Source organism: Ctenopharyngodon idella, chromosome 10, assembly GCF_019924925.1.
Source record: "Ctenopharyngodon idella isolate HZGC_01 chromosome 10, HZGC01, whole genome shotgun sequence".
Lineage (NCBI taxonomy): Eukaryota > Metazoa > Chordata > Actinopteri > Cypriniformes > Xenocyprididae > Ctenopharyngodon > Ctenopharyngodon idella.
In genome coordinates this window covers 1,938,683-1,962,155 of record NC_067229.1, presented here as the reverse complement: position 1 = coordinate 1,962,155, position 23,473 = coordinate 1,938,683, and the positions used below count along the sequence as shown (strand labels likewise).

The following is a 23,473-nucleotide window of genomic DNA, read 5'->3' as shown; positions in this document are numbered from 1 at the left end:
GGAGACATTTCAACGAATGTTCGTGCTGCTCTTTTCCTGTGACTAAGAAAGGTCAAACTCAGGAAACAGCAGAAAGCACTGGACAGTATGACTTGTGCAATGAACTCTTTGCATGTGAAATAGTTGCCTTCAATGTCCTATAATGATGAGCAGATGGTAACTATGCCTTTGAACTATTTCCATTTTGTCGACATCGAAGGCAACAATATATAAACAAACCTTTGTGCCATATGCAATTGGTCTTCTGTATGTATAGCGAGGCCGAAGATCAATTTTCAGCCAAGGCTGGACAATAAAGTACAACTAAACTAAATATGTTGACATTTGCAAAGTTATTAGCTCAGGCAAATAATCAAGAGAATATAGTCATACTTAAAAACGCTGGCACTCCAAGTTGGGCGCTAATAGTGCAGATTTCCAGCATTTCTTGTTTGTCAAGTTTGAATATACAAACACATTATTTTCAGTTTTACAATGGAAAGAACTTAAATTTCTTCCTCGATCACAATATGCTTACAGTTCAAACACAAAGAAGTCTTAATTTAAGTGGGTGCAGATTTCCGCAATTGAGAATTTCAGACATTCATAGGAAAGGACTTAATTTTCTGTCTGTCTCTCATGCAAATCTATCGTATGACGTCAGGAAACTTGGAATATAGTGCACAAGTCCTTTGGACTAGTATTATGGGAGCTCTCAAGCTCACTATATGCTTTCATTGTATGGAAAAGAGCAGCTTGAACATCCATCAAAATATCTTCCACAAAACAGTAGGTTTCAGATGCATGATGGTGTGTAAATTACATTTTCATCTCTTTAAAATCCTCCTCTAGACGATTTGACCAGCAGATGGCGCCTTGTGGATCGTGTCACCTCCACCTGCTGTATATATAGACACACACACACACACACACACACACACTTTCCTGAGCAGCCCAGATTAATCATGAAGCAGATTAGCAGGCTCGGATTTGCTGAATGTCAAAAATGATTATTGCATGTCACCTTCGTGATCCTGCATCACCGGCTGAGCCCTTTCCCTGAGTCCCATCAGAGTCCATAGATTGAAAAGACTCTCTTTGTGGCTCCAAGATCAGTTTGCAAGCAAATTTGAATTTCTTTCCGCTTTACAAGAGAGAATAAACAGTTAATCAAGAGGCCTTTGACAGTATTACATGTACTGAAGTGAATATTTGATGATTTTGTTTGTGTTTTTGATCAGAACCCAGTCGTTTTAGTTTGTTTATTGTTCTCATTTGCATAATTGATGTCACGGCTACAATTAAAAGCGGTCAACCATTGAATTCAAGCCTGACTGACATAATAATGTTGTTTGTGTTGTCTTTCCTTGGCTAGTGAGGCTCTTTATTCAGCAGTATTTGGGTTTTAGCGTATATCCTGCTTGGCTCCTTCCCTTCATATCTGTGTATTTTATCATGATCTCCTTGTGAATATTCGTGATGTGAGATTCCCACGGCCCGTGCCGTCCACTCCGAGGACTTTAACCCTCGAGCGATTGCAGGTGTCCGTTTTTACGAGGCCTGTCAACAAGTACCAATCGCCCGAGGACGCTGCAAATCACATTAGATTGTTGCAATTTCCTCCTCGTCTCAGTAGCCCGGCTGTTGCAAAATTGGCCTTATTGTTAAACTTAATTTCCTAAAGCTCTCCGTAGACTTTGGCTTACTCACCCCGCACCTGCTAAAGATTTTCTTATCCAGACTTCTCCAGAAAAAAAGTGGCTCTTTGGGGTCGGCTTGAAGTATCATAATCAGCGGTAATTGTAGTAATATGACAGGAGAATTGTGGGAAGAGGACAAGCACAGGCGAAACATGCGACTTCCCGTTGTTGATGGCTTGTGCACTTGCATAGAGTATCTTTATGAGCCCTTGTTCGTTTAAGTCCTATTTTCTACTTTATTTTTTAAGAAAACAAAATAGACACGAGATCATTTTTGACATGCAGATAAAAAATAAGAGATGCACTGAGCTGATAAAAATGAGAAGCAAAAGTCCCCATTAGTGTACCAGTAAATCTCATCCGATAATTGAGATGTTTAATATACTGTATCTTGTTTGTTTGTTTGTTTGTTTGTTTGTTTAAAAACTGAAAAGTCATTGTATTAAAGAAACTGGTGTATTAAATTAATTATTATTATTTTTATAATTTTTTTTAAACCGGTGCATGAGAGACAAATGCCAGTATTTTATTTTATTTTATTTTATTTTATTTTATTTTATTTTATTTTATTTTATTTTATTTTATTTTATTTTATTATTATTTTATTTATTTATTTATTTATTTTATTTTTTTTACAATCTCAATTGTTTTTATTATTTAAATTATTTATCATTATTTTCTTTTCTTTTCTTTTGCAATCGCAATTGTGATTTTATTAATAAAATTATTTATCATTATTTTATTTTAAAAATGAAAAGTCGTTGTATTAAAGAAACTGGTGCAGATCTCAATTCAGAGATCTCAATTGTTTTCAATTATTATTAGAATTTAATTTTTTAAAACCTTTTTTAATAATACTTTTTTAAGACTGAACTCATTATTTTAAAGAAACCGGTGCATGAAACATAAATGCCATTTTATTTTATTTTATTTTATTTTATTTTATTTTATTTTATTTTATTTATTTTTTTTACTTTATTTTACTTTTTTATTTTAAAACTGAAAAGTCAATTCACACAATCTCAACTGTGATTTTATTATTAGAATTATTTATCATTATTTTATTATATTTTAATGTTTAAGACATTATCTAATAGAAACCGGTGTGTTAGTCCCAAATGGCGCTGTCATGCTGGGCTGTATAAGACCCAAATGACCCGCTTATGGTTAATGATGACCTCATGAAAACATCTGCACAAAAACCACATTTGACCTTTACTGCCATCTGTTTCGAAATCATTTTTGAGTCGATTTAGTTGCTCACAGATGCTCTGAGTTATGCTCTGCAAAATTTTTGATATTTTTGATATATTTTTACTAGTGTGTGCAGGACACTATAGTTCATTTATGTAAGTGAGGATAGCAAAATAAAGTGAACTGTGACATATTATACCCAAAAATTCTTCATACAGTGGACTACCAGTAAAATTTGGAGCCAAAAATGATTCAGACACTTTGATCATGTTTTGCTGAAGTGTTATCTGACATAATTAAGATTAATTTTCTGACACAGTTTAACTCTGAGATCTTCTCATATTTTATTACCGTTTTTTTCAAACTATAGTGAATAAACTGTATTAATGAATGTGTCTGAATACATTTTGGTTTGACTGTATATCATGTTTTTCCCCTTCTTCCTTTTATCGTTCCTCCACATGCTCTCCTGGTTGAGACTGTTAGTCTTCTGCATCTTCTGATGAAGCCGTCGCAGCAGTCGATTAGCCAGCGCCACTAGTGAGAGACGCCAGAGTCGCGTGTTTCCATAGCGATGTCTGAAGTCAGATCTGTTGACCGATAGGCATGTTGGTTTCATGTGGCCGGAGAGAGAAAGAGAGAGTCCAATTGAACCGCGGTCGGTCTGAAGTCAGTCGAGCACACGGCCACAAATCTCTGCGTTCAAGCAGGCGAAGCTAAACCTGCGGCAGTTCTTTTCCTCTCCAGACACTCACCAGGACTTTCTCTTCTAGTTTTACTCGTTTTGTCATCACAAAGATTTTCAGTTAAATCTGCAAGACCTCTTTTGTCATTTTGGGGTTGCTGTGAATCCAAAGACGACCACAAGGACCTTGTTTGTGTCTATCGTTGTAGCAAACGTATGTTAGTGGACAACACCATGGTTTTTACAGGTAGCTTGTTGACCGAAAAAAATCATCCCATCATGTCGTTCCAAACCCGTATGACTATTATTCCTCCGTAGAGCGCAAAAGGAGACGTTTTGACGAACATTCACGCTGCTCTTTTACAAGAATAGAGTGACCAGAGATGTCAAGCTCAAGAAAGGATAGAAAAGGACCTGAAAAGTTGTCCGTATGACTTGTGTGATGTATTCCATGCTTTTACATGCAAAGTATGTTGAAATTTGTGAAGTTATTAGCTTTATTAAAGGGTCAATGATTTGACGGGTCATTTTTTTTTTGTCCAAAGGCCTTAATAATAATAAAAAACAAAGATATGACATCCAAAGTATGTGAGGTTGTACAGCTGGATCTCTTTTATTGAATCTAAAAGGTTTTAATTATATTTTTCTACATATAAAGATATTTTAAAGATTTTAAAGTGCCAAAAGGTCATTCAGTTTAACCATCCAAAGGCCAATACAGACATTTCATTAGTGATTAAAATATCTTAAAATGTAATAAATGTATATATTTTTTATTCTGACATTATAACATCATATATCAACATAGTGCAAAATGATATTAAAATTATGTGTAGAAGTCGTTGCTTTGTTATGAGAATGTCGGGAAAAATGAATTTCATTGATGTCATTTGGAGTAACCAATATAAAGGGACCATTTTGGATGTCAGGATCATGTGACAGGATGTGACATCATTCAGACACCTGCAAAGGACCTCATGGTTTTGTGAAGCAAAGTAACTAACTCTCTCTTAACTATTTGAAAAATGTTTTTACTTGATCATGCGCATGTTGTGAAACATCAGGTCATTCGGTACAACCGCTGTAAAACATGGAAAATGTTGTGATATTTTAAAAGCTTGTACTAAATATAATGTGTTTGATTGTCCTTTTGCTAGCTAGCTAGATATCAACCTGTTAGCATTGTTTGAAAATATCGTCATTCGGTAAAACCAAAATTTTGGTTGAACCGAATGACTCTTTTGGGACAAATTTTGTCCATCAAATGACAAAAGCAGTGTTAATTGATTATAAAAACCACAATATCTCATTGTTAACACTTAATAAAACTTCAAAATTAATTATATCTCCATTAGGTTTTTTACACTTTTAAAAACCTTATTCGTCAGTGACCCTAAAGCAAATAACATCATAATTAAAGACATTATCGCTACCGGTTAGATGCTAAAGGTGCAGATTTCACAAATCTCCATGTTCAAACAGGTGAAGCTAAACTTGCGACAATCCTTTTGCTCTCTGTCAGAGTTTTACTCGTATTGTCATAACATAGACTTTCAAGTCTACAAGAACTTTTTTGTCATTTTTGGGGTTGCTGTGAATCTAAAGATGAGCGGAAGGACCTCCTTCGCATCTAGGATTACAGCAAACGCACTTTCCATAATGTTAGCGTCAAACCCGGTCTTGTTCCTTATTATAAGAACAGGTGCTTGACTTGTATGTAGAGTCGAAACATTACAGATGTTTAGGCCGAAACATGCCGCTCACATTGATTTCTCAAATTACAGCCACTTAGGACATTATCTGGCACTGGGATCCCCGTAATTGCCTTTTTCAGAGGTAAAGTACATATGATACCGAAATGTGCCTTTTTACCCTTTCAGATAAGCCTCAATCAGCGGTTGAAAGGTGGCTATTTTAAACAAGATGGGCGGCAAGTGATGCTCTCTCCCCTTTCCTAAAACGCCCCTGATGGGCTGCCATTTTTTGCGCCAGCATTTTTCTAATTCTCAGCATAATGGAGCTGTTTTTTATAAGCTTCGAAAGGGTTTTTTTACTCCGTTGATTATGGTGTTAGTCATCTACCCGCGTCTATCACCCCGAGCCTCCCATTATCGGAGACTCACCAAATGGAGGCGGCAGAATCATGTTATTGGAAGCGTTTCAGTAGTCCTGCAGTTCCTAACGCCAGAGAAAGAGTCTGAAAGGAGATGAAGCATGTGAGAAAGAGATGAAAATAAATAATGTATGTATATGCATGTATATCACCATTTGTTTGGCACATCTGTGCTTTGTTTGTGTCGGCAGAATAATGAAAAACGTGTTTATTTGGTATTGTTTCTCCTTCAAAGTGTACTGTAAACAGAAGTAAGTCTCGGCTAGTGGAAAGGTTAATTGTGCGAGTGATCCTCTTTGTCTGGTGAAGTAGCGCAGCTCGTCAAAGCTTCTCTATTACACCCACAAGCTCTCGTCAGACGCGGCTGTCAGAAAATCCATAACTGACTGCGCTGCAGGCTGTCGCATGTGGCCACTAACGGTCATGGGTAAAGCGTCGATACGTGGCCAGCGGGAATGTGTGACCTCGGGCTACACAGAGCGGCTACACCGCAGAGGTTAAACTGTAGGGAGCTAGTCAATCCATCACTCACGGCTGGTTTTTCTGACCCTCGTCTTGTAGTGTACGTTTTTGTGCTCTACCAAATAATTATGACTCATACCAACCAAATTGGTAGACCTGTGTGCGTTGCGCTCTGAAAGTTAAGCTTTCTTAACTTCAGAATAAAACAGAAAGACCTCGGGCATCATCCTCTCCACTCTCTGGAACTTCAACGCTTCAAGTGTGTTTATCCGCACCCGGAGATTCAGGGGCTCGCCTGCCTGCCCACGGGCGGTTAATAATTAATTTGCCGTGCTTGCCTGACCGTTTGATCATCTCCTCATATCTGTACGCTTTCTGGATTTTAGCATGTTCCCCTAGAGAGCCTCTTCTCATGTCTTGTTGTGTCAAGCTTGACCTACTGCCCCGTGGAGAGAAAAAAGCGAGCGCCAGCGGAGGCCCACCGAGAAGAGTCGAGGTAGACGGCATGATAATTTGATGAGCCGAGAACAAACTGTGCTGGGTTCTGATGGGGAAAAAACCCCCAAAAAAACACATTTTTATTTTCCAAAACTAGCGTAATCCATAAAGAACAAGCAGTAATGGTAGACGGAATGACAGACCCTGGTCTCCAGAAGCTGGAATAGCTAAGTCACGACAGGAAGGCAGAATGATCCATTGTTACCGACTGTCAGCCCCAATCATCTCTGGATGTCATTAGCTTACAGCTGGCATGTCTTGTGCGAAACGTGTGTGGGGTTTTGGATGCTTCACCTGACAAGGAGCTTTCAAATCGTGGCAGAATTGCAGGTACTTTATTATACATTGGCTAATAAATTATTCACAATGGCGTCGACGTGCGCATTGTCTGTGGTGTAATTACCGGCGTGCTGAAACACAGGCACTTTCCATTTGCAGCGGTTTCTCGCCGACATTTCTATCATAGCAGAACAGGTCACTAGCCCACTTCAGTCCTAGTCCTCTCGATCGCTATTTTATGGTCGAATGCACTTTGAGTACTGTTAAATTGCATGTATGTGGGTGTGTGTTCAATTACTCTGTAATTTAATTTAATTGATTTGCTGTTGCATTGGCCTTGTGACGAATTGGTTTAGCTTCACTTAAAGCATACTAGCAGCATGCAACTCGTACTATTTCTGCAGTATGTACATTTTCTGTATATACTGAATGTATGACATGCTTTATTTACCAAACAATGTAGGTATTTTTCCCACAATGCAATGTGTTTACATGTGAACATGAATTAACTGTCTGGTGCTCTTCGGTCTGAAAAATTTTATGTTTTTTTTTATTTTTTTTTATTTTTTACTTCATCGGAATGGTAAGAAACTTGGTAAAGGTATTGGCACTTGCTATGTGAAAAAAAAAAAAAAATCATGGACATGATGCGAAAAGGTTAAATGGTCCTGAAAAAAATAGTCGCGGTCAAAATTGAGCACATTGGAAATGAATGTGAGACGAATTTCATCTAGTGAAAACTTTTGGTACCGCGTCCAAACAAAATTTTACTGAAAGCTCATTTTTTGCGATATCAAGCTCAAATTTGGAACACAGCTTGTTTAGATTTATGGCTTTGATTTTCTTGCAGTTTTATAGTAAAACTTGTTTTTGAAAATGTGTATTTCATATAAAAATATTTTTGTGCATTTTTCATAACAGCGTAAAGTTCTGTAACTTTTTTAAAGTTAACTTTTGAAAACTTTTTACACTTCAGCAATAATTTGCCAAGTGTCGTCTTTGAAAAGAGATCAAAATTAAGTCTGTGCTCTAAAGCATTCCAAATTTATCACAGGTCTATGCTCAAAAAGTGGATCATAACTACAGCATAAATATAATTTAGTTACATAAAACCCCTAAAAATACTAAATACTAAATAAAAAACATTATCGAACTAAAATACAGTACATTCGTTTAATTGAAATAAAAAAAAATTCTGTCATTTGACCGACACGCGAAGAGCACCAGAGGGTTAATATCAGCTGTAATTTTTCTCTTTCTTGACTCATTTGGCCAGACTGCCCAGACTTTTTTTTTTGTACGAAGCCATTACATGCTAATTCAACATGGTGAGGTTACTTGAAAACAATGTTGAATATGTTAAAACATTTGATGTAACATTTAGCGTACTGTTACACATGCTGTTTTTGACTAAACATAGAAGACAGAATTGCAAATAGTAAGCGAGTATTCCATTCTACACATTGTTATAGTGATGAGGCTTGAAGCTAAATGCTAATAGTATTTTGCTTGTTTTCTTGTTTAGCTGCACCCCAGTTTACAAAAAGACCTCAAAACATGATCGGCGTCTCCGGGGGTGTTGTATCCTTCGTTTGCCAAGCCACAGGTGACCCCAAGCCACGAGTAACCTGGAACAAGAAAGGGAAGAGGGTGAACTCTCAACGCATCGAGGTAAGTCTTAGCATGCTAGCACTTTAAGATCAAACGTATCAGTTGAATAAGTAGTATTTCTCACAAAATGTCATTAAAATCATCTGGAACTGTTTTTGGGTTAGATCTAAAGTATGAAGCACACAGCATAGCTTCTGTGGGTATTTAGCAGAGCTAGTCTGTGTCTTATTTTCCTTGCTTGTTGCATTTTTTTGTCATAACACAGCTGGCAGCTGTAGTGTCTTGATCGATGTTTAGTGTATCTTAATTAAAACTAGCTCTGCATTTAACCATTCTGTCACTATTCAACAAAGATGAAAAACTTCCCTTAAAAAAAAAAAAAAAAAAAAAAAAAGATCAACACAAAAATGCGTTGGCGGTTCCGATCCACTCGTAGGCGCAAACCCAAGAGTATGCTCGAGCTCAAATTATCATCTTTGTTGCGTTTAAAAGTTATTTCGTGAGGGGTTTGAATTAATTCGTTTTCCCTGAAGGCTTTGCTTTGATATTGATCTACACACACTTAGGACAGTGTGCCATCACTGGGCTGCTTCTCATTATCGTAGCCTTGAAAACTCACCAAAAAAAATGAAGAGAGTTTTGCCACTGGCTTACAAAGAGCCTCGTTCCTCTTTGTCATTCCCTATTGATTCGTGTGACTGTTTCGCTACAATGACATCAAATGCGAAAGCACCGCAGGAGCCTAATTAACTCTCTTGCATAATTTGAGCTCACAGCAAAATATAGATGTTGCAGGATATTTTGGAGCCTTAAAATAGAAGCACAACAATTTTTATCAGAATTAACTGAATGTAAGCATAACCTGAAAAGGGTTAGGGTTAAGTTAAAAGTTGGGGATGCTGGTTGACCAAGGAAGCGAGAACACCAGCATCCGAAACTTTTCAATTAGGAAGTTATGTGTCATTTACCAAGACCATTCCCCCTAGAGGAACCAGGAATTAAGTGCCTTGCTTTCGGGCACTTGGGATTGGTAACGCTCCAGTTCTGGGATTGAATTCATTGCCTTTTTGTCTCTTTAACCACCAGGCAACTGTTAATGACATTTACCATGAAGCTTTTCAATGAAATATTCCAAACCCACTCTTTGTCCTTCTCACACAGACAATAGAGTTTGACGAAGGTGCGGGGGCCGTCCTGAGGATCCAGCCTCTCCGGGCGCCTCGAGACGAGAACGTCTACGAGTGTGTGGCGGAGAACAGCGAAGGCGAAGACAGTGTCCAAGCTACGCTGTCCATCATAAGAGGTAAGAGTACAGTAATATGGGTTGAGTGTCCAATCCTGCTTCAAGAGGGCCAACGTCTTGCAGAGTATCTCTGCCTGGAAGTTTCTACACCAAATACTATAGATATAGAAAGACGGTTCACTCCTTATGAATGGGAGAAACTGCAATGTGCATAATGGCAGAATACATCCTTCCTGAAAGAGTGAAAGAGCCAATCGCTTTTTGGTAAAGTCATTGTGTCACTGCGGCTGCCGTTAGAAGCTCCGGTTCCCTCCAGAAACCTGAGATTTGCACTTAGGAGAGCTTTTTTAACGCTATTTGAGCATAAGAAACAACATTTATGGTACAGCTCATATCAGATTTTGTTGCTGGTTTGAAATATGTTATTTAATTGTGAGTTCGGCAAGCAGTTTGAGATTTTAGGATTCCAGCTAAATGATTCAAATAGATAGGACTTGCAAATATATCTGCCTTTCCTTAAAAAGGGACTTTGTCTACACTTTCAGAAAAAAAGGTAGAAAGGCTGTCACCAGGGCAGTACACTTTTAATAGATACAACTTTGTACCTTATTTACCCATAAAGGGTACAAATTAGTACCTAAATTGTACATATTAATACCTGATGAATGGGTACCACACCAGTGACAACTGTAGTGTAGTGATCCTGAGGAACTTGATAAGTTGGTTCAGGTGTGTTTAATTAGGCCTGGAGGGCGACCCTCCGGGAACAGGATTGGATTCCCCTGCTTTAAGTTTGTACTACGTATCCCCCTGGGGACCCACCTACAAGAATGTTTTAGATATCTCACTAATTAAAACACCTGATTCAACTCGTCAGCTTCTTAGTATGATGAATGGGCAACATTCTGAGAGGTGAGTCCCGAGGACTGGAGTTGAGAAACACTACACAAACCTTTTGGATAAACTTGACCAGCATTGTCTGGTTAACTTGAATGTGTCCCAGTATTACAGTTGCAGAAACTCTAAATCCGTCCTGGCCGGTTGCAGAACCTCTGTCGTCTTCACCATTGAGTTATGCATTTGTTCCCCGTGTGCTGAGGCCTTGTCATTGCCGAGCGCTGGAGCAGGCAGCTTGCAGGCTTCTTCCTGGGCCCAAACCCAAGCCGAGGGTTTTTGTAGGCAGCCCAGTTTTACATGAAAATCCTGGCTTTGGCAAGACCCATGCGGCTCAGGAAGGAACACAGGCGGTAGCACTAGGGAAAAAAAAAACGGCTGCTCCCCCCTTCGCTCTCTCATCCCCATCTGCTGTGGGCCCGCATTTACATCAAGCCTTATCACAAGAGCAAGCCCCACATGCACTCGTACAAAGGCCGACACATGTGTCCATGCGCTCCCAAAGGAGAGTGCTTCGGCTCCTGAGCGCCTGCGTGTACATCAATCAAAATCAATTAAACTGTCCACCATCATGCTCACAATTTGTGGTCTCGAGCGGGCACTTCTTTCATTTTGTCCCTGACCAACTTCTGAAGCTGGTGACTTCATTAAGTACTCAGTCACCTTGCCGTCTTCAGGGTGTGTCCGTCCGCCTGCGGCAGAGACAACACAGAAAGGCTTTGCTGTAAATCTGCCGGTGCTCTTTCCAGGGGCTTAGGTTTGTTTTTAGCTGCCTTCTGGCTGCCCACAAGAGCGGTGAGCAGAATGCTTAAGATGTGCCATCTGCTTTTCCACCGCGTCGCAGAGTCCTCTGAGAGTCCTTGGAGGAGTCTCGGAGAAAACCAAGGCAAAGACACCTGCAACCTTCGCTGCTTCTCCTCTGTGTCACTACGGGTGTTGAACCCTTTCTTCCCCTCCTCTGCTTTCTTCTCTTGTAGCCTCGCTGTTTTTCTCTTCATTCTGACCCTGGCTTTGAGCCCTTCTTGGCAGTCTTGTTCACCACCGACCCATAGCTAGCACTTCATACAGTCCAACACCAACAGCAGCCCAGGTTTTGCCATCTGCTCACACCCTCAAGGTGTCAGACGCTCGCACACTTCTTTACACATTCAGGTGTGTCTGGCCTTAACTTGCCCCTGGTCACGCTGTGAGAATGCTGGCTTCAGGGTGCTGGCCAACAAAAGATCAAAACGGTAACGCTGGACCGCACAGCTACGCGTTTGGCATCGTGCAACCCAAATCCAATGGTGTCAGACCACCTTTCCAAAAGCTCTTGTCCAAAACCCTATACTTTTTTAGACAGCATCTTAGGCTAATGCCAGATGTGAAGGCTTTTGCAGAAGTTAGGCTATGATGCCTAGTGCGGGGTATATTTTGTGGAAGGCAATCCCAGAATGCATTGTGCCAGGCTCAGTGGGAAAAAAAGTCCATCCAAGATGGCAAACAAGGCCAGTATCTATTCTACCTAATAATTGTGTGTGCTATGTATGTTTATGGGGTGCACCAAAATGAAAAATTTGGATGATCTTGGCCAATAATCAATTAATTATTCAATCTTATGTAATAATCAACACTCAAATAAGTAAAAACATTTAAATTGCACATAAGGATTTTATCAGTTTTTTAATAACAGAATTGTTTCCACTCCAGTTTGTTGGTGAAATATAAACATTTAAACAACAATTACCTGTAATAACTTTTACATGACAAATTTATTCAAACATACATTAAATAATGAAGACATCACTGACAGGTTAAGTAAAAATATAATGAATACAGTGCATATATTTAGCAAGATGCTCTTCTCTAGAGTTATTTTTTCTAACTAATGCGTTTATGGACACTGAATAGCTTTCTTGAGGTAAATGTGACATTAATTGACATTGTATAGCCTATAAGCTGTTTAATTGATGTCTTTCCTCGGTTGAAACACTGATTGAGCGATTACATGAGACAGGATTAATTTAGCTAATTTGTAACGTATCTTTCAACATACCTTCTGATGTTCATCCATGTTTATTTCATGCTATAACCAGTAGTAAAGAGAAAGAGATGATCAGTTCACGTGCTGCTTGATCCGTGCTGTCACGGATCTGTCGCGCCATATTAAACGGCACCAAAATGACATTTATTGTTGGAATTTTGTAATAAAATCAGCAGGGTTTTAAATTTGAGACTTTGCTTCATATTAAAAGTAACAAAGCACAAAGCTTTTTGTGATTTTTAGATAGCAGTCGCACTACAAATTTGTCTGCACATCAAAAAAACAAACAAACAGAACACCGAAAATAGCTGTTTCTTAGCAACTCTCTGTTAGCTTAGCAATATGCTAATGTGAGGAGCACTATTTGAGTTGCTGCCTATTAAGAATGTCTTAAATCAGTGCCTTTTATTAGAAGGTTGTAAGTAGACTGTGTTCTTATCTTTTTGGCAGTTTGTCTTGCTTTCTTCACCTCTTCTCATCTCCAATCTCATCCTTCACTTCCAGAGTTCGCGCTGTGACCCTTCCTCCTTCAAACTCTGGGCGCAGGAACTCGTTAGCACTGCAGAGCGCCAGAGAGGATGATCTCACCGCAGCCTATGCCTGTTTGATCAGACGCTTTTAATTGGCTGCTACCCTGCAGGACGAGCCGCGTTTGTTCTGCCGCTCCTCGCGCGGTTTTAATTGGACTGTTCTAAACCCCGACACTCGCCGCAGAACCCCTTTTATTAGCCATTTTTTTTAATCTCAGCTTTCGCGTTGCCATTTCCAAATTCGTCCCTGTCTCGTTTGTCGCACTCAAGCACAGTTTGAGAAATCTTAATGTCATGTTTCTCTCTCTGTGTCTGGATTGAAGTGTTTTTCTCTGATCAGAGATGCTCAGCACTTTTTGGATCTATACAGCAGAGTTCATATCTCATCGTCACACTTCCTTTATATATACACTATTTATTCTGAAATTGAATCATATTTTTTAAGACTCATATGTATCTGTGGGCCGGTTATGAAATACATTGCTGGGTTTCTCCAGCTCCATTTTGTGGATCAGGGTTAAACGTCTCTCCACATACCTGATAAACCACAGCATTGGATGCCCGGCCCCTGGGGGATTGTGGGTATTAGACTCGGTGTGTTCTTACAGCTCCGCCATGAGTGATTTGAAGTAAAAAGGCATTGCTGATTACCATTCCCGCTGTTCTCCGGTGGAAACGCCTGCGTCCAGTAGCAGAAAGTGCATTATAAAACATCAGTGCGCTGGAGGCCTTAGACACGGACCGCTACTTCCACAGCATGTGGCTACGACTTAGACGCGCGGCGTAAGAGCTAAAGCTACATTGTTTAACGTGGTTAAAAAAAAGCAGCACAATTTTTAGGGAGCTGCATCTTTAAGGTCCAACAAATCCAGCCAGTCTCTTTCTCCTCTTCTATTGATTCTTCTCTGCGAATAATCTCTCTGTCTATGGCTGATCCCCGTTGGGTCAATATGAGGCTGTAATTAGCGCTGGCCTGTGTTAGCAGGGCACATGGAGTAGAGTTACAGACACGCGGCTGGTGGCTAGCTGTTCGTTCAGATCGCTCCGTGTGGTTTCAGTGGTTATCTGTGGTGCTAGTGTGTTTTGAAGCAGATCTATTTTCCATTTTTACTAACTATTGACTCAACCACATGCGGTATGGTCACAAGTGCACTGTTTTAACCAGTATTTGGGTAAAATGCGTATTGGAGTGTTGCGTCGTTATCGTAGCAACATGCTAACAAAAAACATGGAAACTTTTTTTCAAAACGCACTGATTTTTTTCCCTCGAAATTGTCAATAAAACAAAGATTATTGGAGTACATTTTACAAGAAAATAAATTTCATTTATTTCTGTATTTCTTAAAAATAAATGTAAAAAATTAAATTCTTTCTTTGTAAATATTTGTGAAATTTACTAGCTAGTGAAAATGTAAAGCAATTTTCAGTGCAGTTTCTAATCATTTATTGTTTAACAATTGAACAATTATTATATTATATTATATTATGTTATATATTATAATTGTATTACTGTTTTATAAATATATATTTGAATAAATATTTTATTATTTTATTTATTATTTATTAAAGTAAAGTATTGATAGTATATTTATTATTTTATTTATTTGGTAACACTTTACAATAATGTTTAATTAATTAACATGAGTTAATGGATTAGGTATTATGAACTAAAAACAGTATTTTTACGCCATTTATTAATCTATTTTCATGTTAATTATACTATCGTTGATTGTTAATTCATGTTTTTTCATAATCCATTAAATAATATTCGTTTATGTGACTTGAAAAGTTATTGTATTAGTATATGTAGAAATTTACATCAGCTATTAATCTAGTTTGTTATAAGTCATCTAAATGATAATATATTTTTTTAATTTTTTAGTTGTCATCTAAAAAGATATGGCATTTTAGTCAGGGTAAACAAGACTAAAATAAATGAATGTTACGTCTTTTTAATATATAATTTTAATGTTTTTTTTTTTTATTTACAATTAGACATTATTTTCAATTTAAATGTTATTTTTGTTGTCTAAAAAGATATGCCATTTTAGTCAGGGTAAATTTATGAATATGTGAAGAAATATTGATTAAATTTAAGGGACATTTGCACATCCACCAAAAGCATGTGAAACCGAATAGCAATGACTGTTTGCGTCCTCTACTAAAGTGAGTGGACTTCAGTCGTGTCTCAGTCCTTTATCTCTCAGTCGTGGAAGTGAAACACGCTACACTAATGAGAGGAAAAGGAGCAGCGCGTGATAGAAGTAATGAAGATCAGAGAGAAGGAGAAGGAGTGGAGGATGACAGGGATTCGATTAGAGTGGAATACAGCTGTATTTGCCCAGTGCATTATGGGCGTCCGCGTCTCATAAACAAAAGCAATTCCCGTCCGCGCGCTCTCAGCTGCTCCCCGATGCATAATGCATTCATTTAGCCGCGTTAAGATCTGCCAAAACGCATGGACTCTGTCGCCTGCGCAGTCCATTATCGGCCGCTGCGTTTGAAAGCAGGAGACGGTCGTTTAGTATCTGACGTCTGATTATATAGCCTGAAACGTCGTAAGTGTCTCGCTGACATTTGCTTCCTGTTTGTTACCAAGAGATGATTGACAGCTGTTGAAATCAGGTTCATAAGCTTGTGTTGTGTGACCCCTCAGCAACGGGACGTCATGATGCGGTGATGAGAACGATCTCGCTCTTCAACTTTCAGAACACAAAAAGCAACAGGATTTTAAAAAATAACATTTATAGATACTGATTTTGGTGATTAAACCTATTTAATCATTAAATATTAATTAGTTTTATTACACAGTTGGTTGTATTAATTTTAATTAGCATTAGCCGCACAATGTCTTTAATTCACTTTTAAAGATTAAAATAAATTAAGGCTAATTAAAAAAAAAAATTCTAAATTTCTTTTAAATTTTAAGCATTTTTTATTATTTATTTATTAATTTAGCATTGAAAAAATTAAATTGGATGGATTTTTTTAAATTAAAGTGTAAAGATGACTGTATAGACTACATTTTATTTCATACTTTCAAACTACTGTTGAAAAAATCTAAATATTTTAAGACATTGTTGAATATTGCCTATCATAACGTTTATAGATATTGATTTTGGTATTTCAATCTCACTAGTTAATCATTAAATAGGAATGAGTTTTGTTATAAAATTGATTGTATTTATTTTGAAATGTCTTTAATTCACTTTTTAGTTTTTTTTTAAAAAAAATAAATGCTTTTTAATTAAAAAAAAATACAAAAATGCTTAATGTACATGTAGAAAACGGTTTAGTTATAGTTAAATATATTTTTTAAAATTAAAGAGCAAATTATTTATTATTTATATATTAATTTAGCATAGGAAAAAGTATTTTTTGATATTTCAGTGTAAAGATTTTGTTGAAAAAACAATGTTTTAAGACATTATTGAATATTACATATTAGTAGCACAATTTTTAAAATGACCTTTATTGATATTGATGTGATGTTAAAACCTCACTAGTTCATCATTAATCACACTTTGTGGATTTAAATTTTAGGGGGGGAAATTGAATTTAAGACTTTGGATTAGCATTAGCTGACTGTAAAAAGTTTTAAAAACTTGTCAGAAGTATTTTAGCTCTGAGGTCAAGCGAACGAATTCACCACATTCATGAATGAATCCTGCTGAAAGCTTCGCCGCTCTGGGTTTCTGTCTGTGATTTTGAGTTTGACCGGTCAGATTGTGTGCGGTGGATCCGTGTCGCTGTGAATTCGCACACAGCGCACGCTCGGCCTCGGAGAGAGGCGCTCTGAGGAGATTGGTGGAGACGAGTTTATGGCACTCGGATGCTTTGATCCTGTGAACCCGTAGAGCCGTAATCAAGCCTGATTGGGCACGGGGAGCGGACGGGGCGCTCGTCTCTGGAGGGGTTTGGTGCTCCTGCTCTCACTGCTGATGCCTTCTCAAGGAGGGCCACTTCATCCCGCGGGACATGATGGAGACGGACCTTCAGGTTTTAGCTTTTCCAGAGACATAAATAGTCAAATTCTTGTACATTTGTACATACAGTTCTGATTTCCCAGATCTAGTTCTTCTCCTCTGTTGGACACTGAAGTCGTCTTTTCTTTCTTGTCATGTAGCATGATTTATTTCTCATATATATATATATATATATATATAATATGTGTATATGTGTGTGTGTGTATATGTGTGTGTGTATATAATTATATATATAATTATTATTTTTTTTTAGTAAATTATTTTTTTAGCAAAGAATAATTCTTAAATTTGTCTTTGCAAATATCATCAAAAGGGGTTTTAAAATAACCTGTTGATATTGTTTTGGTGTTCAAACCTCACTATTTGATAATTAAATATGAATTAGGTTTTTTTAATAAAATGTATTTATTTATTTTTAGTAGCATTAGTCTTCAAATGCTGTTATACAGCACAATGCAAATTTGTGGTTTTAAATTCTGACTTTATTTCTCGAAATTCTGAGTTTTTCCTCTCAATTCCGAGTTTTTCCTTGCACTTCTGAGTTTATTTCTCACAATTACGAGTTTATTTCTCATCATTCTGAGTTTATTTCTTGCAATTCCAACTTTTTTCTCACAATTCCGAGTTTCTCTTGCACTTCTGAGTTTTTCATGCAATTCTGAGATAATTTCTTGCATTTCTGAGTTTGTCTCGCAATTCCGAGTTTTTTTCGCAATTCCAACTTTATTTCTTGCAATTCCAAGTTTATTTCCCACAATTCTGAGTTTTTTTTTCTTGCAATTCCAAGTTTATTTCCCACAATTCTGAGTTTTTTTTTCTTGCAATTCCGAGTTTATTTCTCGCAATTCTGAGTTTATTTCTTGCTATTCCAAATTTTTTCTCACATTTCCAAGTTTCTCTTGCACTTCTGAGTTTATTTCATGCAATTATCTTGGATAATTTCTTGCATTTCTGAGATTATTTCTCGCAATTCTAAGTTTATATTTCACAATTCTGACTTTTTCTCTCTATTCTTACTTTATTGCTTGCAATTCTGACTTTATTTCTCACAGTTTCGAGTTTATATCTTGCAATTATGATTTTTTTTCCTAACAATTCCGAGTTTATTTCTCACAATTGCAAGTAAAAATTAAGAACTGTAAGAAATAATCTCACAAGTCTGAGAAAAGCAATGTTTTCCCCCCTCATGAATGAGTGGCTTATTTTACTCTTGTGATTTTGGCCGTCCATCAGAAAGTCTCTTAAAGACTCGACTCGTGTAGGTGATCCTGTAGACCATCATGTGAACGTTCTCCAGCCGATGTTTGACTGGGTTACAGATCTCAGTCGCCCGGGCCGAACTAGCCTCAGCAGCAGCTGTAAATATTTAAAGAGCATCTCGTGCACTATGTTGTATCTCCTCAGACCTCTGCCATTCACTGTCTTAGACGGCTTTGGCACCAGCATCTGTTTCCTCGAGCGTACACGTCTTCATTTCAAACTTCAGGCCGATAACCGTTTGCGTGGGCAAAGCTGCGGCACCAGGTTTACCCGTCGCTCTAGGACGCGAAGGAACCGCAAGGATCCAGACAGACAGATGAGTCACTTCTTCAAATGCTTGTTATTCCCCTCGAATGTGTGACATGCTCTTTTCCAGTTCATAGACACGGTGCTTTGCGCTCGAGTTTCACTTCCACGAACACCGGCGCCCTCCCAAGCTGTGTTTGCAATTAAGTGCAATAATAAAAATGGCTCCATTAAGGCATTTTTCCATTTATCCTCCCCAAGAAAGCGCCCTGTTGGGCCATTTAGTCTGTGGACGCAGCTCTGCTGTAATTAGATGCTCGGCTAAAAGCGCACAGAATGAAATGCTCGTGCACAGCTTCTTTCTTTCTTTCTTTCTTTTTTTAAATAAAGAGCAAATTCATCCAGTAGGTTTTTAGCTGTATGTGTACTTAAAGAATAAGTTCTAAATTACTTTCATTTTATTTAATTTTGTTGTTTTATTTTAAAAACAAGCACATTTTTTGTAAACATTCTTAATGTACATTTAGAATTTAAAAATATTTAATCAATTTTTAAGTATATATTTTTTGTAAATATGCTTGATGTACATGTATGTATTTATTTATTATATATTAATATATAGAGACTGTTACCATGATATCTTTTGCGAATGTACTTTTAAATGAATAAGTAAATTAATTAATTTACTCTTTATTTAAAGTATATTTGCCAAAATGGCCTTGGTAACAGTCTCTATTTAACTAAACAGTATTTCCCTCTCGTCCACATAATACAGCACTGTCAGTGTGTTACCTTCATTTATCAGGGCTTTATGTGGAAGAAAACCACACGAATGCATTTAAGGATTGCAGTTCATTTAATTTATGCAGAGTTGCCTGTTACGCACGCACCTCGCATTACTGATGAGGCCGACTGAAGCGAGCGAGAGCAGGGAATGAGTCCAGGAATGGAAACGGCCTCACTGACGTTGAGCGTTTGTAGGGGTCTGATGGTCTCCTGTAGCTCGGGCCCGTCCGGAACCGAGCAAGTAAAGAAACGCAGGAAGGCTGTTTCCCCTCGTCTTTCACTCAGGATATTGGACCGGAGCGATTACACTCCTGACCTATTTTTAGCATTATACATGATCATTTGCCTTATATTTGGGAAAAGGTAAAATGACTTGGTACTTGATATTTGGGTTTATGTTTAGTATTATGCATGAAATTTGGGATAATAATTAGCATTTTATATGATATTTTGGCTTCTTTTTTGTGCTTTATATGATATTTAGGCTTATATTTAGTATTATACATGATATTCATGAGTATTATACCTTATTATAGTAATATGCTTTAAATATTAGCTTATTTTTAGTATTATACATGATAATGTGCATTATATTTGGTAAAAGGCACAATGACTTAGTTTGTTATGATATTTGGGCTTAAATTTGATCTAATATTTTAACTTCTATTTAATATTATGCATGACATTTGAGCTTGTTATTAGTAATTTATATGATTTTTGGGCTTATATTTAGTATTATGCATAATATTCTACCTTAGTTTTAGTATTATACATCATAATTTTACTTATATTTGGTGTTATAAAAGGAAAAATGACTGTATATTTTATATTTGTGCTTATTTAAGATTTTATCTATTATTTAAGATAATTTTAAGAATTATGCATTAAATGTAGGTTTATATTTAGTATTTTATGTGATATTTAATCTTATTTAATATTATGCATGAAATTTCGGCTTATAATTAGTGTTTTTTATGATATTTTGGCTTATATTTAATGTTTCATGATATTTAGGCTTATATGTAGTATTTTTATATGATATTTAGGATTATATTTAATATTTTTTTTATATTTGGGCTTATATTTAGTATTTTATATGATATTTAGGTGTATATTTAATATTTTATATGTTAATCAGGCTTATATTTGATATTTTATCAATTGATTTGATATTTAGGCTTATATTTAGTATTTAGCATGAAATTTGAGCTTATAATTGGTATTTTCTATGATATTTAGACTTTTATTTAGTATTTTATATTAATTTTAGGCATATATTTAGTATTATACATGATTTTGGGGCTCATATTTAGTGTTTTGTATTATATTTAAGCCTATATTTAGTATTTTATATGAAATTTGAGCTTATAATTAGTATTTTATATGATATATAGGCTTATGTTTACTATTATACATAATATTTGGCCTTATTTTGGCAAAATACATTATATTTGAGTTTATATTTAGTATTATGCATGATATTCCACTTTATTTGTAGTATTAAACATGATAATTTGCCTTATATCTGGTGTTATAAAAGGTCAAATGACTTCAGGGTCATGCCTTTATTGGCGCTGTGGTCTCGATCGAGCGTCATCTATACCAGACTGCTACTGTTCTCAAATCTCTGAGCCCTCGTCCCGAGGATTTGGCTCTGTAAATACAGCTGTGAGGTCTCCGACGGGGAGCCACTTAGCGGGCAGGTTGTCACTGTCGCTGAGCGCATCCGTCTCTGTCACAGCGCAGGAGTCTTGCGGCGTGAGTGGCAATGACAGCTATCTCTCCTCGCTGCCTTCCGGTTCAATCTGACGCCTCCCTCGCGACCCCCAGACTCCGAGCAGGCGTTTCCCGCTCCACCTCCTCAGGTACTGATAAGTCAGCGTGGCAGAAACAGCTGGGCTCGGTCATCAGCCAGACGTTTCGCACGCAACCGTCGCCGCACGCCGCCACCTAATTGTACAGCACCCGACCGAGTCTGCGCGATTGTAGCTTTATCAAAGCCCGACGGGGGACGCCTGCGGGTAACGGGGCATCTGTACACGTCTGCAGCGCCTCTGTAATCCACAACTAAACACACATTGATTTTGATCATTTTCACACTGCAGTGAGTGATAGTTTGTAGTCCTTAAAACTGAAAAACCATGGCCTAGCAGTTTACTAGTGTTCTGTGAAGCATTAAATAATCTAATAATGTTTTAATTTTAGTAAAAGTCAATTATAAGGTGATACCTATAGTTTTTAATCTTTATATTTAGTATTATACATAATATTTTTAGTCTTATACATTATATTTAGGCTTATATAGTTACTATTTATGACATTTAGTATTTTACGTGAAATTGAAGCTTATAGTTAGTATTTTATATGATATTCAGGCTTATAATTAGTATCATACATGATATTAGCCCTTTATACCTATAGTTTTTCATTTTTACATTTAGTATTAATGTTTTTTTCCCCTTATACATTATATTTGGGCTTATATTTTGTATTTTATCTGATATTTAAGCTTATATTTACTTTTATTAGTGACATTTGGGCTTATAATTACCATTTTATAATATTTTAGGTGTATATTTAGTATTTTTTTAAATTATATTTGGGCTTATATTTAGTATTTTATCTAATATTTAGGCTTATATTAAGTATTATGCATGACATTTGAGCTTATAATTAGTATTTTATGATATTTAGGCTTATATTTAGTATTATACATTATATTTGGGCTTGTATTTGTACCTTATTTTTAGTATCATACATGATAATTTGCCTTATATTTGGTGTTATGAAAGGTTTTTGCGAGGTATCTGCGAGTCTGTAGGGTCTTATTAGAACAGAGGCGATAATTATGACTGGGCTTGTGAATTATCATAATTTGTGCAAAATCTCGAGTTTCACCAATCCTGATGGAAATCCAAAGTCCAAATTTCCGGCAGTCATGTTTTAGGCTCAGTTTGAAATGCTAATGTAAGATGGCTCTGTTTCAGGGAGCCCAAATAAATTAATTATGAAGCATTAATATTATTGGGCGATTTAAGAAACTTCTTGAAATTGGGATTGTCAGAGACGGTGTCCTTGATCCTGTAGGCATACTATGTGGTAAATACCAATAGGCACGACGCAGAGGTCGGGCTGTGATAGTGTATCTGGAGAGACTGAAATGGGATTCATGCTCCTTAATGGAGCATTATGTGGTTCTGCCTCGGCCCCGCAGCCCTCGCTCTCTCCGCTCCCAGTCCATTATTGGTTTTCCTGCACTCGTGTCCCTGTGTCCTGTGCAGCAGTGCATACTGACATCGCAGTGTTTGATGTGACAGGGCAGCCGAACCCACAGCGACTTAAACAAGTAAGCACACAGACTCTCGTCCTATCCTTCGTGCACTTCCTGTTATGCTAATTGGGCTGTTTTTGGAGCACAGGAAATTAAATTGACCACCTCGCAAATCCGAACAGCTGTGGCTACAGATTAGCTAAATGTCGCCTTAGTTCTGGATTTGAAAAACACATCTTCCACCTCCCGTCGTATGGTTTATATCCCAGTTTTCTCTCTTTTGCTCTTCCGCCCTCTCCTCCCAGAGTTCTCTGTAATATTAATGTGCTTCCAAAGCCATCTCTGGCTGTGGCGAGAGCTAATCAGTTAACCTGATTAAGGAACTGATGAAATTAAATCATTTCGGTAAGTGAAAATAATAAAATAGCCAATGCAGAGGATGATACGTCTGCGGAATGTGATGCCGCCCCTGAGACTTTTATCAGCAGGAAAGTGTTTGCTGGAGAGCAGTTTTTAAAAATGCATGCTTATCAAAGAATGCTTTGTGTAATTATAAAATGTGTCTCTGGTTGATAAAGCTGTTAACAAGAATGGCACGGTGCCGGCGGAAGGCGGCAGTTGTGTATATATTACCTATTTATTTTGATGTACAAGCTGCAATAGCCATTTTACTTTTAATCTGTGATGTGAAATATTACACCTGCACGGATAAT

The 23,473-nt window shown here is 37.1% G+C and overlaps 1 protein-coding gene across 29 annotated transcripts in view; it reads left to right on the top strand.

Moving 5' to 3' along the window:
- Window positions 1-23,473, top strand: part of ptprsa (protein tyrosine phosphatase receptor type Sa) — a 202,554-nt gene that overhangs the window by 91,162 nt on the left and 87,919 nt on the right. For all 29 annotated transcript variants that reach the window (XM_051907932.1, XM_051907928.1, XM_051907929.1 and 26 more), the window contains 2 exons: window positions 8,436-8,581; window positions 9,683-9,824. In XM_051907932.1, coding sequence (XP_051763892.1) covers window positions 8,436-8,581; window positions 9,683-9,824 — 288 coding nt within the window. The remainder of the gene's footprint in view (window positions 1-8,435; window positions 8,582-9,682; window positions 9,825-23,473) is intronic.